This window comes from Macrobrachium rosenbergii, chromosome 27 (genome assembly GCF_040412425.1).
Source record: "Macrobrachium rosenbergii isolate ZJJX-2024 chromosome 27, ASM4041242v1, whole genome shotgun sequence".
Taxonomy (NCBI): Eukaryota; Metazoa; Arthropoda; class Malacostraca; order Decapoda; family Palaemonidae; genus Macrobrachium; species Macrobrachium rosenbergii.
Window position 1 is genome coordinate 13,382,673 of NC_089767.1, and position 17,358 is coordinate 13,400,030.

The 17,358-nt window shown below is 34.4% G+C and overlaps 1 protein-coding gene across 5 annotated transcripts in view; it reads right to left on the reverse strand.

The window, feature by feature from the left end:
- Positions 1 to 17,358, reverse strand: part of LOC136853415 (uncharacterized) — a 439,436-nt gene that overhangs the window by 73,822 nt on the left and 348,256 nt on the right. For 3 of the 5 annotated variants that reach the window (XM_067128925.1, XM_067128923.1, XM_067128927.1), the window contains 9 exons: positions 16,090 to 16,160; positions 9,880 to 10,006; positions 9,181 to 9,326; positions 6,789 to 6,901; positions 5,451 to 5,578; positions 4,868 to 5,030; positions 4,584 to 4,718; positions 4,298 to 4,466; positions 2,155 to 2,279 (listed from right to left, as the gene is read on the reverse strand). In XM_067128925.1, coding sequence (XP_066985026.1) covers positions 2,155 to 2,279; positions 4,298 to 4,466; positions 4,584 to 4,718; positions 4,868 to 5,030; positions 5,451 to 5,578; positions 6,789 to 6,901; positions 9,181 to 9,326; positions 9,880 to 10,006; positions 16,090 to 16,160 — 1,177 coding nt within the window. The remainder of the gene's footprint in view (positions 1 to 2,154; positions 2,280 to 4,297; positions 4,467 to 4,583; positions 4,719 to 4,867; positions 5,031 to 5,450; positions 5,579 to 6,788; positions 6,902 to 9,180; positions 9,327 to 9,879; positions 10,007 to 16,089; positions 16,161 to 17,358) is intronic. The other 2 variants (XM_067128926.1, XM_067128924.1) reach the window with 1 other exon arrangement.

Consider the following 17,358-nt stretch of genomic DNA (forward strand, 5'->3'; position numbering starts at 1 on the left):
TGTTAAAAAATATGCCTTGATATTGTTTTGGAAAAATTAGCATATACAAAACATACACTTCAAAACATACAAGAAAAATAATTTTTTTTTTTTATTCTGATATCAAAGATGAAGAAGTCGTATACAATGACACTTTAAGTAAGTCTGCCCTATGACGTTAAGTAAGTCCCACTTCTCTATCAGAAAATACAGTACAGTATTTAATAAACAATACTGTTGAAGATTTCAGTGCATCATAATTTAAATCACAGCTTTGGGACAAAAATCACTAATTTTCTATGTTAAAAGTCAATCGTGAATTCACCTGTCTCTAGATTTTAAAACTTCCTCATTAGATCAATCTTTTTACATAAAATTAAAACCAATAATTAACAGAATTTTCATTCAAAATTTGACCCAAGATTTTCACTATAAGCCTTGTTGTATTATCATTAACACTCACCTTTGCTATACTGTATTATTCCCTATCTGAGAACTACTCAGTACCATCAATGTGTAAAGTTCTCTTGCTGGACTAATCTTTTTGCTACTTTTCTCAAAATAAAATCTAACAACTTCTCTCAAAAGAAATAATTGAAGTTCTACAAGAACAACATAGTATTTGGAAGAATGATTATTTTTAACCATCTTAAAAAGACAATTTACCACTGAAATCAATGTAAATTCTGAATCTTCTCCATAAGAGTTTTACCATTTACCACTTGCTACATTTAATTGCAATCAGCTAAGCTCAATCAGCTAAGCTAATACTGTATTCCAGTACAGTATCAAGTTAAATCACAAATTTCCAACCTGATGTTTTCATGAACAATTTTTTTCAGTGATCATTTATTGACTATCGGAAGTCTATCTAAGGTTCTAGAGAAATCTTTTTAAGTGCTGACTGAAGTTTTATCAACACATGTCAAGAACAGATATAGTTTTACTGCAATGGGAATATCGTCACAGTCAAGTTTCGAATACTGTCACTGATGTCAAGTTTCGAATACTGTCACTGATGTCAATGCTGTAGTTACATGTGAAAGTTTATAAAATCTTCATAGAACATCATGCTCCATGTACAATGTGATATCCAATTTCAAATAAAAAAAATATGCATGTAAATCAATAATCACTTCCCATTTAAAGAAGTTTTCATGTTAATTTACTATTTTAATCATTGTAACAATTTTATGATTTGAATATAATTTGCAACAGACAAGGCATAAAACTGAGGGATATCACAATGATACCAATGAAATAGATAATCCATGAAGAAGTGTTGAGACAATACTGACAGTTGCTGAATGTCATTTGGAATCAAGTGGAAAATAAGAAATTCACCACATGTCCAGAAACTGTGCATATAATATAAAAAATATATTGAGAATAGTTAACTAGCTGCTTCAGCAAAACAAACACTGTACTTTAGTTGAACTGTAATTCCAACATCATATTACATGCTGTATATTATAATTATCAGTTACTGACTCGGAAATTATATGATACAATGTCAGTAAGTAGAAATTAACATTTGCTACCCAATAATTTATGACTTCGCAAATCTAAAGCCTCTTATTAAGTATAGTAGATACGGATTTCGAACTTAAGAGCAAAATCAACCAACAGATATTCAAATCCAGGGAAACAGAAAGAAAGAACAAGATTGTCAGGAAGGCTGGTATTGTGAGTCAAAATGTCAAGTGTCGGGTGTCTATATAAAAATCATACCTGCAGCTTTGGCCAAGAAGGATACAGGACAGTTGGCCAGAAGAAATGAGCATGGAAAGGAAAAATTTTAATTATTTAAATTAATGAAAAGTTACTTACAAACAAAACAAAAAGACTTAAGGTTAGCAAATCAATACATCAATTCAAGCTCTTGGCAAGATGCAAAGTATACAAACTGAATGCATTCACAGAACATAACTTTCAAGGAAGTTCAGTGATGATACATAGTCTAACCATAAAATAAGCTTCATTAAATACTTAAAACTGTTCCTGGAATAAGGATTCAAGACATGAAATTTACTTGTTTATTACAGCAGACTGACATTCAAACTATGAAAGCAATAAACGACCTCATTATTAAAAGTAAAGTTATGAGTCATACAAGAAAAGAAGAAAATAATATCCAGAAATCTTTGAAACTTAAAAAATATCCAAAAAACCTACCAAGTGAAACTGTGTCCAGGTCCAGTGATTTGCGATGCTGGTGAAGTCTTCTCTTGAGATCAGACCGGCGTTCTTCTTTCTCATTCTCCTTGAACCAAGACTCTATCTTCTGACGCCAGTTTTTACTGGAAAAGCACATAGGCATCAGTACATTTTTTTACTGGAAAATCACAAAACATCAGTTAATTTATTTACTCCTAGTGTTGACCCCCGTACGGGAGTAGTGCCGTCTGTGCATCTCATGCAATGCACTGTAGTTATTACTTATGGTCCTTCGCAACATCCCTTCGGTCGCTAGCTGAAACCCCTTCATTCCTTTTACTGTACCTCTGTTCATATCTTCTTTCTTCCATCTTACTTTCCACCCTCTTCTAACAGTTGCTTCAACAGTGCAACTGCGAGGTTTTCCTCCTGTTACACCTTTCAAACCTTTCTCCCCTCAATTTCAGTTTCAGCACTGAATGACCTCACAGGTCCCAGTGCTTGGCTTTTGTCCTAAATTTTATATTCTATCTTTCTAGTGTTGACAATATTTTCATTTTACTGTAACGCATAAATCTCAAAGGCTAATCACTCATCATTAGAAAAATTCATACAAAAACATTCGTGAACTTCATTAAGGTTTTCCTTCCTGATACGAGAGAAATCTAGTTATCATGAATAATTCCATTAATGTGGCCAATGAAAAAAAAATTATTTAAGGATATACTTTGGGATAAATGAACTTTAAAAGCTGACCTCATCATTTTCTTGAAAGCATATATTCAAATCACGAGATCTATAGGTACTGAAGACCCTCCACAATTATAATCATTTGATTAACTGTAATGTTATACATCCAGTAATATGCTTCTTGTACCTCCAATTCAAGCTCCAACTTAAAGCCATTGATCCAACACCATATGACAGAATCTTTATAGCAGACCTTAGGAGTCTCTGATACTATATATGTGAGACTGCTTTAATACTGTTGAATGTTGACATTATTATCATGATAATTCTGTGAGTAAATGTGAATAGTTCACTTGGAGGCTAAGTGTCTTTCATTGCTCAACAAGGATACAGTTCTTAAACTGAACAGTTAAGGTTAGGATAGAAACATGATTTGGACAAGTATGTTTGAACAGTAGTTTGGTGATTTAAAATGATTATCTTTTAGGCTAAGGTAACTAGAAAATGCTTGAAAGACCAAAAAATGTGTCAGAGTGACTGAAAATGTTAAGTTTTGTTAGATTTAGTGCTTTGAAGGGCTAGCCTAGGCAAACATTTGGAGTTAACTGATTTTGGCCATAACGGACTTGGTAAACACGAAAAATGTCTGTTAAGACAAGCCTCGACTATTTTCATAGTGGCTAGGAACAAGTCCTTTAGTATCTCAGACAAGATTTAACACAAATCACGTCCTGCTGGAAAACGGCCTTTTGGCTCTGGTTAAAGAAGTTGACATAGATACTGTTTCTGTGGCTAAGCGACACCTTATGTCCGGTAACTGTTACCCAAAATAACTTTTACAGCAGCATGTTAAAAGTTATCGAAAATGGATGCCTGATGATCTGCAAGGGCAGCGCATATGAACAGTCTCCAGAGTAATCTTCACTCACATTTCTGATGAAGGCAACAGTATCCCCTGGGAGCTTAAGAATTTTTGTCATAATATTATACCTAAAAAATCTGCGTACTGTGGTACGTGAAGGGTCTTTTAGTCTTCTACATATATCACACCATGACTGTTATCTATATACCAAGAATCAATTTTTTATACAAAACTTGTAACAAAGATTGTCAAGATTTTCCTTGCATATAAACCTTAGTTTAATATTTTTGTAATATTGAACAAGTTCTGCTTTACATATACCTTTTGCTTTAATAAATTTTTCACAATATAAACACACTATTAAGGTTTCTGTAAATATTTCTCTTCAAGAGACCCCAAAACAATAGTGGGCTAATGATTATTTCATCATGTTCTAAGAAATACCATTTCGGAGACAAATAATTCACCTTTATGAAATAAGGCAGTACTGCATATAAAAAGAAGTATGCTACCAAAGATTGTTATCTTTCAAAATTGTAATGATAACTTAAGTTGTTAAGATAGATGCTGCGATTGATTAAAAAAAAAAGAAGTTTGTAAAAGTCTAACCTCGGCCTATTTTGATCTGGTAACTCGGGCTTATGCTCTGGATTTGTGGACGGAGATGCTGGACGTTCCCTCTCACATGATGACTCTGAAGCCAAGAGGCTTGGGCGATTTCTACCCCCACCACGGGCTCTCCTTGCAAATGACCGATCAAGAGAACCATAACCTTCTGCTAGTAAGAAAAAAAAATTGGAAAAATCAGTGGCGAGTTAATTGTAAACAAATAAAATCATGGAATTTTCTAATAACTGAAAAACAGATACTGTATACAGTATTCTTTTCAACTCACCCATTCCAGTCCAAGATTTCCTCTCTCTTGATCCATCATGTCCAGCTGTATGAAGGTAATCCATAAGCTCGTGATCATTTTCTTCAGAAGGGACTCTTGACCTTCTCCTGCGAAGGCTGCCATTTGGTGTTACATCTTTTACAGGGTTAAAAAATGGGTGGGACATTTATTAGACGTTTTCTCAGCAAAAAATTACTTTTATATATGATTCAATTTATATTCACAGCTCATATTTACAAGGACGATAGAGACAATGTTCCATAATGCTGTTCATCTTCCTTTACCTGGTGAATTATCATTAACAAAGCTGTCTCCCTGCGGTCCGGTTGGCCCAGAAAATGACCCCATGCGGCGTCTGTTTAGTCGTGGAGAGTTACAGGCTGATGGCTCGTCTTCAGATGTCATTCCTCCATTCTGACTGGCATCGTTCTTCTTGCCTTTCTTGCTCTGAGGAAAAGATATCAAGGAAGCCTTATAACACCATTAGCTCCTCAACTTCTGTGCTCTATTAAAAATCTTTGATCAAAACAGATTGTAACATCTTTAAATAACTTTAAATACATTACTCTTGTGATGCAGTAAAAATTATATATAACTAAATTAAAAAACTTTGGCAGGAATAACATGCATCTTTTATGACAAAGTCATTGTCTACGAATACCTTTCATCCAACAGCACATTGTTAGTTTTAGCAATAAACTACATCTGAAAACTGCATTCTTAACATTTGGACAACCAGAATCTTTTGCAAGTCCTCACTTCGAATCTTGAAAAGACAGGGCAATGAAAGACCAATAAAATTCTTCTTAAGCTAATTGCACCTAAGAGTTGATGCCTCAAAACTCAAGACGATCTTGAATATCTTACTTTATTTAGAGCCATTTCTGCATATTTCCTCTGTGTGAAGCCTGAGCGGATGTCTGACAGGAGATTCTCCACAATGTTGACTTCAGATTCTGAACCACTGTATGAACCAGGTCGTGGCTGTCCCCCACCTGATAATTAGGAAATATAATTTATATAACAATACAAAAAAGAATGGATATTAATTAATATCTATGGCACAAAATTACGTACTCAAATCACTGCAATACAATAAAAAATAATGATAAAATTTTTACAAACTCTGCCCATTCATCATAATGAAAACAGCGATTTTTATGGCTACGAATGAACTGCAAGCAATAAGAATAAAACATGTGAAAGGAAAGTACAGAAAAATGGTACGGAAAATTAAAATGATTTAAGACTATACTTGATTTATGGGAACATATAGTAATTTATGTCTGGGAACTGGTTAAGAAAATGTCCGTTGCTCAGCATTAAAAACTCCCATGAACAACCTGAGCAGATCTTTTACCGAGTTTCAAGCTCATGAAACACCATCAGCAAATACACTTAATTCTTGAAGGAAACATCCAAAAGGTAAAAAAAAAGAAATCCATGCCATGAAAGACTTTGGAATTATGCATGAAATGTGATACAAGCATAATATATATGGTCTCACTTCAAGACCTAGATTTTATGTATGTATACAGTACTCAGACTTGCACAAACATGGTGTACTTCATGTTCAGTGAACGTATCAGTTGCACATAAAATTAATTACTTTCACTGGCTTTACTTCCGAAATACATACCACACAAGAGTAGCTGAATACAAAATAAATCTGTATGGGAATTTCTGCCTCATTTTAAATTCTGGCTACTGTTCAACATCACCTGGCAATCTTGGTTTATGACACAGCCAATAAGAGAAGCATCTTGAAGAACTTATCATTATATCTTCCCCATATATTTGCATCGCACTGAAACATTTCCCGTCCTTAACACTTACCCGGACCAACAGAGACTGAGAATATGGGAAACGAAGTTATTTGTCAGAAATACTGTACTTTATTTATATGAAGTGTAATTTATAACAGTAATAAATAATAGTAAGAACACGTAATGTAAGTGTATTTTGGAGAGGGTGAAAATCATTTCAGGTAACTGTAAAGTGAACGATCAGGCATGAGAGCAAATACCTAAACAGCAAACAGAATATGATTCTAATTTTGCTTAAAAAATTACTCGAGTGATATGGTACAAAATACGCAGTTGGAACTCTTTCCTAAAACAGTTTTACTAATTTTACTACTTTACCAAACTTATCTGGCAGACTCATATACCACTGCATGAAAAAAAGAAAAAAACTGATATGCACCTTGAGATGATGGTCGACGTTTGACAGCATTTTCTTCACGCATTCTTCTTCGGATCTCTGCCTGCTCCTCCTGCTGTCTCCTCCTCTCATTTTCAGCAATGGCTTGCTTAAACCTGTCAAGATATGATAGGGAGATACAGCATCTAGGGAAACCTTTATTTTCAAGGTTTTGGAAGGCAAGCCTTAGTCTCATCACTGACCTGCTCTAACATTCATGGCTCGATCAATTCAAGTGACTGACTAGGCTCATTAAATTTATCATATATATATATATATATATATATATATATATATATATATATATATATATATATATATATATATATATATATATATATATATATATATATATATATATATATAGAGAGAGAGAGAGAGAGAGAGAGAGAGAGAGAGAGAGAGAGAGAGAGAGAGAGAGAGAGAGAGAGAGAGAGAGATAAATTTCTGACTCACATCAACATCGAACTTTAGTCTCTCCAAATGAAAGGCCAGGGTGGTACCATGGTACTAACTGATCCACCGGAGTCATAAAAGAGGTTGGAACTCAAGTACCTCTTTACCTGATGTTTTTCCTGGTCAATCTGCTGCTTAACATACTAGCGGCATGTCAGCCTGCTCAGGAAAATCACAGGTACAGAAGTACTTGGGTTCCAACTTCTGAGAAGCTGGGGTTCGATCCCGATGTGAGTAAAAATGTAAAAATTTATTTCTGTGAAACACGTGCTCATGTATTGATTAGTTCCTGTGTGTATGTATGTGTACTGATTAGTTCCTATGTATGCATGTATGTATGTATACACACATATATATCTAAAAACATATATATATATATATATATATATATATATATATATATATATATATATATATATATATATATATATATATATTATATATATATATATATACATACATATGTAGATATATACATATTGTATGTCAGAGATTTTAACCACTCTATTAATTTGAATTCAGGTAAAATAGTTTTTAAAGTCCTTTAGCAAAAGACACATTGTTAGTTAAATTTACATTTGATTTATGGAAGCTTGTTAACTGAATGTTTCCATAGTCACTCCTTTAGAAATAAGAGCTTGAGCTATGAACTTGGTCTCGGTCTTTCCATCTGTTCATTTTTTCAAACAAAATGTTCTTATACCGTTTATGGCCTTGTCCTTTGAATTTCAAACTTCTCATATAACTTTGATAACAGAGAGAGCATATACTGTACATACACTATTGGAAACAAAATCGGTTATCACCATCTCCGTATTACCCTTGACTTTAGTTTCTTGCCTGTTTTCATACCGAATAAGATCTACAAACTTCCTATTTTAAAGAGATAAGTTCCATTCCTTAGAGTCAAAATTCCATAGGGATTAATTTCATATTCCTTATTTCTCTGCATGATGTTCAGCACACTGTAGACGCTACTGAAGGGTTTCAGCTCAACTGCACTGATTTCCATCCTGCGCTTTTCATCCGTTACCTTGGGTCTCTTCTCAGTTATCACCCAACTTCGAAAACTTTGCCTCGTTCTTCTTTAAAATCTCACCTAAAAATTAATCTAGCAATGTGATTCGATGGTTCGTTACACCAAGTTCCATGGTTTTTCTTTCTTTTACTCTCCGCAATTTGAAAAAGCTTAAATACTGTAGACGTGGTCAAGGAAGGATTCTTACTTAACGGGTGGGCTGTATGACACCTTATCCGTTCCGAAGGTAACTTCATCTGCGACTTAGCAGTCAGATTATGCATACTTCGCAGTAATAACTGATTTGCTTATAGTTATGATTTGTGTGTCCTAATTTTGTTAAAAATATAGTGTTATATCTGATTCTTCCTTTAATTTTTCCTGAAAGTCTTTAACACTGTATTTTTTAGTGCTTATGTAGCCTTTTATATCATATACAGTGGCCCATCTTTGATCTTACTTGTACTTTTCTGATCTCTGACAAACCTGACTGTAACGGAGAAAGGCTGATTTTATAAAGAATTAATTTTAAACAACAACTTGGCTTTAAGATCCAATTTGTATACCTGAAGTTTTGCTTCTCTCTCTTCGATTTATCACTGTTTTCTTCCTATTTTCTGACTCCTTGCCCTGGTATCTATTTTTCCTCTATATTCTGTAGACCGTGTTTTAGTTTGTCGTTCCTGCTGTGCTTATGGTATGCCCTTACCCTCTTCCCAGTATGTCTAATTTAAATTAATGAAAGGTGCAGGAATTATTTAATAGAAATTTTTCAAGAGGGTTGAGAAAGAACCTTATGACGCATCGAAGAATTCATTCATATACTGTCTACACTACAGGAAAAAAAGCACTGCTTTCTCTCTCTCTCTCTCTGGCTAGTTACCTTTGTATAAAAACACAATAAATAAATCTAGCAGTTACCTCGTGCAGAAGTTGTAGAGTATCTTGAAACACTCCTCAATCTTGAAAGTGTTGGGATCTTCGCAGAGGTATTCGGCAACTTCGACCTTTACTTTTCCTACTTCTTCAATTCCTTCCTTGAGGGAAATGAGGTCAGCCGCTGCCACCTGGTGAATTACACCGAATGAGAAATGATTAATCAGTCATGAATTTTTATTAAGCTATCTATTGTTCTTATATACAGGATTATCAAACACAGGATTTCTGCTTTTTAACAAAAGTTCTGGCGATCAGATATTTTCTGAATCTTTAAGGATAATACTAAGGTAGGCTATTTGTGCTTCTTTTGCTTATCCTCTTCAAATTCAACCTAATTCCTTACAATTAAATATGATGATTATTATTTATAACATGCCTTCATGAATATGGAAGAACTTAAAGCTCATTAACTTAACTAAAATACCAATTTTTGAAGAAAAACCCAAATAGTAAACAATATGAAATAACATAACAAGAATAACAAAAGTTAATAAATAATGATAACTAAAAAGAACAACACATACGTAAGTGTTAAACCTTTCTACAACAGATGTACCTGCAATGAATAGTGCGTATAAGGAAACATTTTAATTTGATTGTACGCATAAAACCAATATGACTTCAGTGAACCAAAACAAAGCAGTTCAAGATGTCAATTAGGAACCACAAAAATATCTCTACCTGCAAGAAATCTCCGATCTGGTCGATAATATCCTTTGGTGTGTTGGGGTTGCTGAGCTGGACTGACAGTTTGGCGATGCGGGCATCTAACTGATTCATCTCCATTACCAGCTGGTCCAATGTGTTCCTGAAAACATAAAGATTGTGAAGACAATGCCAAGAATCATCTGCAGTGTGTTAGTATCCAGTTACTAGTATACACTGGGTTAAGGCCAAAGACGGACTTGTGATTTCAACTTTGCTAAATACAAATACACTGGGTTAAGGGCAGAGACGGATTTGTGATTTTAACTTTGCTAAATACAAGATTAAATTGGCTTATCATGGCAAAGTGAGTTCGTCTGATACATTGGGAATAAAATCAGAATTAACGAATGCCCTACTGATGGGCATGGCTAAGTTGCAGCGACAAGGTCAATAACCTGAACAAAAATCAGTTATCGGAAATTTATGGTAGACTCAGACTGTTTGAGAGTTTAATTTAGATCTCAATATAAATGTTCTTTTATCCTTTATGATGGGAATCTTATAACATTTTAAAAAATCTACAATACTGCAAAGATCGTTTTGATTATCGAAAATTTACAAGGAATCTTCATTTAATTACATGAATGACTTTTTTGTAAAAAATTTATTTCCCAAACATTTATGTACGACATTTTTTCAAAATCTTATTACTCAACTGTAATTGGTAGCATTTAACAAAGAATGTACACACTGACACTGTACACACAGATGGGAATAGAAACAAAATCACAAATAAAATACAGTAATTATGTTTATAAATGTAATTTGAATATTCATTAACTAGATATAAAATATTTTTTTTTTTGAGAGAGAGAACGAGACTCTCTCTCTCTCTCTCTCTCTCTCTCTCTCTCTCTCTCTCTCTCTCTCTCAACGCATATTGAAAAAGGCCGAGCCAGAATATAATTTTTTTCTCTATTTTCTCCAATGTATACAGTATTTTTCGGTCGTGTGTACGGATGGCTGAAAGCAGGGAAGGGACTACAGTATGTTAAGTTCCCTGGATTCCGTTTCTTCATATATGATGCAACATATATAAGCTATGTCTGAGCTGACACTTTCACGAAAGAGACGTGCATACCCTTTTAAAAGCCAGGCTCAAAGATAGGAAGCCCAGTAAACATACATTTTTTCTTTCTGCTGAGCTGCAATATCATTTTCATCATAATGATGTTCACATACTTTTCGCACTGGAAGCCAAGTTGTAAATTCAGTCGATTTACATAAATACTGATAACTGTTATTGGATTTTGTGTGTATTTATCTAATATTTAAACTACTGGTGTTAAAGAAATTTCGAAAAGTTGCTTGGTTTCCATATTCATCTTCAGTATGTTTGTATATTTACTTGTAGTGAGTAATTCTACGTTTCAGGTTAACCGAGCGGTAGTACAGCAATTGTTAACCAAGTTTTACTGTCGTTGTCCGCTTGCCCTTCCAGGGTATAGCAGCGGGCAATGTGACTGATGAGAAAAGATTTGTATATAGTTACATGCACCTCTCTTCTCTGTGCGTGTGTTCCACCGCTGCCCCTCTCCATTTTACTTTTATTCTTTTCCTCAGCTACTATTAATGTAGAAAACTAACATGGTATGGAAGATGCCTAACCCACTGCAAGGACCAAAATACAGGTCTGCATGCATTTCGCATTTTCTTAATTAAATGCTCTCCAACTTTTGTGCATGTAGCACCTTTTTGTACTGTTATCATACAATAAATATAGTTACTGTATAATGTTAATTATTTCTCTCATACATTATATAATTCCCTTATATTTGCTAGATATATCTATCTTCTCTGTAATAATTACATACAAACAGATACATACACACTATATATATATATATATATATATATATATATATATATATATATATATATATATATATATATATATATATTATACTGTATGAAACTGCCTGAATTACTATGAGAACGAACATTAGAACGTATCCGCATAGAAACAAAAGAAGCATCACCATCCCTGTAGATCATAATCATTCCTATATCCAACACAGAAACATTACTAATTCATAGCACATGGCTCCATGCAGCGTCAGCTCATCCCCACACCTCCACCCCAAAACTAATGCAACCCCCCCTCCCCCGCGCGGAAACACACACACACACACACACACACACACACACACACACACACACACACACACACACGGCGGACTCTCCAGCTAGACCGTTTTGATATGACCCCTCTTGTCACTCCCTACATTCACCTACTGTGCTCCTTGTCATCATCATGAAAGATGCTAAGTTTTGAAGAGGCTGCTTCACACATGTTATTTTTGTTGCTGAGTTTTAGAATGGCACAGTTGTCCAGTCATTAGCATTTTGCGGCTTCCTCTGATTAGCAACAGATGCGCGCGCCGATGAGGAAGCGTTATAATTCTAAAAAACTGTTCGTCATTCATGAACAGTAGGCGGGTGATTACTCAACAACCAATTTTCACATTATCTTGTAAAATGTTAAAATGTAGGGTTCTGCTGTTCCACTTTGAGCAAGAACCTGCTGCCAATGGAATGACTTTACCAACACACCAAATCCATCTCTCTTTTGCCATTAAGGGTATTCATAACAAGCGCCGAGGTTGTATTTGCCCTTTACAAGCAGTCTGGTCCAATAACAGCTAATCATAACAACACCTACTGGTCGTATTTCCCTTCTAATTTCCTTAGACGCCTTTTTTCTTCTTAAACTAATGACAAAAGCCTTGCCTATCATTCGTAACTGTGCTACTAGATTTCCCACAGAAAACGCTGTTACATAAGAATGGTTTCCTTTTATAGGTTTATTTATATTTTATACATCTCGGCTTCCATGCCTTTCCTGTTCATCATTTGTGTCGATTTTCTTTACATTTATCTGAGGCTTTCTTTAGTGTGTTCGGGACTGAATTCTGAATAGAACGAAAAGAGAAAATGCTTCTTTCAGAGTAATAACTAGAATATGATTCACTCATTCACCAAGGAAGAATCGACTGTGCTGTTTCAGAGGAACTAATGTAATAAATTACATTATCGTCATTATGTTTTTATAATGATTATATTATTATATATTTATTTATTGCTTATGGTAGTTGTTGAAACCTCTCATACACAAAGCTACACGATATAGTACTTATTTATGAATTTTCATACTTTTCCATTTTCGAGTGCTATATAATGTGATGGAAGTAGAATAATCCAAAATATAAAAGAACTAATTTAAAATATTTCTACTTGACATCAAAGTTGTTCTGTTCTTGTTTGAAGCCATGAATATTCTGGAGCTAAACTCAATGCAGCAGTTTCTCCTTGGTTCCCACATTATTGCAGCTAATAATTATTGGAACTATTAACATCTTACGTGAGTTTTGAAACAACAGCTGCATCACCTTTCCAATACTGTATATCTTTCATTATCTTGCCTACTATCAGTCTACAGAGAGATGCATTTCAATTTCTCATTATGACTACCCCTCACGTCATTCATTTTTAAAAATGCTTTCAACTACAAATGCAATCTACCATTTTAAAAAGACAAAGCTTAATATTAAAGAATTTCATACACACTCACACACACACTGGGCTTGCGTTCGCAATGCTCTTGATTCGATCCTAGCCTGCCATCTACAAGGTGATCCAGCCATGAATAGGTACCAGCGTTGGCTTGAGTCAAAATAAAGAGGTTGAGGCTAGCAATCTCCACCCATAAGACTGAGTGAGAATAGGAAGGCTTTATCCTTCTGATGCCAGGCCCTCTACAGAGAAGATGGCGTATGGTGAAAAGCAATGAAAAAACGCAAGCATCCGAGCACAAATACGCACACAAGCAAGAGAGAGTCTACACTACTTAGAATTACTCGAGATTTTAGTTATGAATCATTTCCACAGGTATGAATAACTTAAGAAAATCTTGTAGTTGAAGTTTCTTTAACTAAACCTCGAACACTTTGTTTGAACTCTAAATAGTAAAACTAGAGTTTTATATGCATGTTCGTAAATTATTTTAGAACTAAAGAAAAATAAAGGAGTAAATGTATGTACTGGATGCCCTTTCAAGAAAAAATAAACGAATAAATGTATGTCCTGGATGCCCTTTCTCCGAACTCCTTTTCATACACATATGAACAATGGCACCAATGACTACACAAAACTGCATAAAAACATCCTTTACAAAAAGCCCTCGACGAAAAAGAGACCCGGCTTATCAGCCCACCTTCATATTCACCAAGAAGTACATTCTTTACCTATAGTAGAAGCTTTTAACAGGTTCAGGTCCTTAATGGTCTCCAGATTCCCTTGTCCATCAACGATTAGTCACGGTGCTTATAGCTCAAGAGTTGCCATGGATCATTACTCGAGTTGTTTCTTTACACATGCCATTTTAAGCAAACAGAAAACGGGTTCATACTCTGCAGAATCTAACCTCAGCGCAGATATCGCCTTCATAGTTTATATGAATTCTCATTTTTTTTTTTTTAACTATAAAATTTGAATGGTTCAGAATTCCCCAAGCCTTTTGTGAAAGCTTTAACCTAAACTGACATGATGTCATATTGTAAAATCATCCTGTTCGTCGGAAATTATTCATAGCATGAATGCACAGCCTCCCGGTTTCTTCGGAGATCTCAATAATGTGTCTGTCGTTTAGAGTATAATTACATGTTAAGATGCTCTTTATTGAGTATGAAGTCGATTTCTTGTTCTTTACTGACAATTAAAAAACTTTAGGGTAAATTCGCGATTCTCCAAAGAAAGCTATAGTAAAGCTGATCCTTTTGGAATAACTGTTGCATTCTATGGGCTCTCGTTACCTAGCACTGTTTATTCATGAAATAGAGGTGCCATAATTACAGTCGTGAAGGAAACGACTGCCAAATGAAGATGCATGTTAACGTCATGAAAATAATTTATCACAAACATTTACTTAATTTTTCATACGCTTTAAACAAATAAGAGGTATGCCTGGGGTGGAGCCGGACTGACAAAGTGAGTAATTAAGACGGTCCTATTCTCTGTTTATTTTATTTTTCCTTCAGTGACCTGCTGTTATCCCCAATATTCTCTCAGCAGGGCGTCAGGCTCTTTTTATACACATACACACACAAATATATATATATATATATATATATGTATATATGTACATATATATATATATATATATATATATATATATATATATATATATATATATATATATATATATATATATATATATTCAACAAATACAGAACTTGAATAAACTTGGGCGTATAACACAAAATTTTTATGTGAATATGAACAAAGAGAAAAAAGAACATACACAACTTTGCACCGATTCTTTTGCAGAAAGTACTAACAGGAAAATATTATGTATATAAATATATATATATATATATATATATATATATATATACATATATTCGATAAATGTAGAACCTGAATAAACTGGAGCGTATATCACAAAAAATTTTTGTGAATATGGACAAAGAGAAAAAAGAACGTACACAACTTTGCACCGCTTCTTTTGCAGAAAGTACTAACGGGAAAATATTAGCAACATTACTGAAACTACACTGGTCATGAAATAAAGCAGGTCCTGCTGGTCATCATTAAGTAAATGTGAGATGTGATGACCCGTCGGTTAAACTTCAAGTGGCCAACTGGGGTTTAGGATTCCCCATTGAGAATAAATTTTCTAGGTAAGAGATCACTTTAGTTCTCCGCTTAGTCACTGTGGCTCCGATATCTGCAGTGGGTTCAATTATGGCTTGGAGGCTCACAAATACGTACAAAAAACCTTGCACAGCACAACTGCAGAGTTTTTTTTGATTTCCATAAAGGTGATTCCAATTACTTTAAAATGAGATTCAATTCTAATCTAACAATAACAGATCATGATTACACACACACACACACACACACACACACACACACATATATATATATATATATATATATATATATATATATATACAGATAATACATATATATATATATATATATATATATATATATATATATATATATATATATATATATATATATATATATATATGTGTGTGTGTGTGTGTGTGTGTGTGTGTGTGTGTGTGTGTGTGTGTGTGTGTGTGTGTGTGTGTGTGTGTATGATAAATTTTCACGTTAAGTCCAAGAGGCTGACTGCACTTACAGACTAACAACGAAAGCATTGAACATCATACTTACTTTGTGGCCTCTTCCAAACACGACATCTCCTCAGGGAATTTCAGAAGGCCGGGGTCTCTCCTCTCGGTTTGCTGTATTGAATAAAAGAGTAAAATCAATGCAAAATTCACAACAAAACCCAAGAACAATAACTGTGACCAAGACACATACACCAATATATTTCGACATAACTATAATATTTCTCCTTCTTTAGCGCTGGTCGAAGAACTGAGTACTGTTTTGGTCCATAACAAATAATTTCTATAAGCAATCAGATCTGATGTTACCAAAAATAACGAAAAATGTTAAATTAATTTAACGGTAACTCAGACATCTTATCGCGCAAATTTAACCTGAACTATCTTTTGATAATGCAACGTCTGGACAAGACAGAAAAAAAAAATACTAAACGTGTTCTAATTACTTAGTAACTATCAAAATTACTGCACAAATTCATTTCGGTAAAATTTAACGATAAGGAAATTAGACTTTGCGGCACCAGATATACTTTAAATCACCCGTGAGATTTTCTTATCCATCCAGTGTTAGACTTTGCGGCACCAGATATACTTTAAATCACACGTGAGATTTTCTTATCCATCCAGTGTTAGACTTTGCGGCACCAGATATACTTTAAATCACACGTGAGATTTTCTTATCCATCCAGTGTTAGACTTTGCGGCACCAGATATACTTTAAATCACACGTGAGATTTTCTTATCCATCCAGTGTTAGACTTTGCGGCACCAGATATACTTTAAATCACACGTGAGATTTTCTTATCCATCCAGTGTTAGACTCTGCGGCACCAGATATACTTTAAATCACCCGTGAGATTTTCTTGTCCATCCAGTGTTAGACTTTGCAGCACCAGATATACTTTGAATCACCCGTGAGATTTTCTTATCCATCCAGTGTTAGACTTTGCGGCACCAGATATACTTTAAATCACCCGTGAGATTTTCTTATCCATCCAGTGTTAGACTTTGCGGCACCAGATATACTTTAAATCACCCGTGAGATTTTCTTATCCATCCAGTGTTAGACTTTGCGGCACCAGATATACTTTAAATCACCCGTGAGATTTTCTTATCCATCCAGTGTTAGACTTTGCGGCACCAGATATACTTTAAATCACCCGTGAGATTTTCTTATCCATCCAGTGTTAGACTTTGCGGCACCAGATATTGTAAATCACACAGATTTTCTTATCCATCCAGTGTTAAATCACACCCGTGAGATTTTCTTATCCATCCAGTGTTAGACTTTGCAGCACCAGATATACTTTGA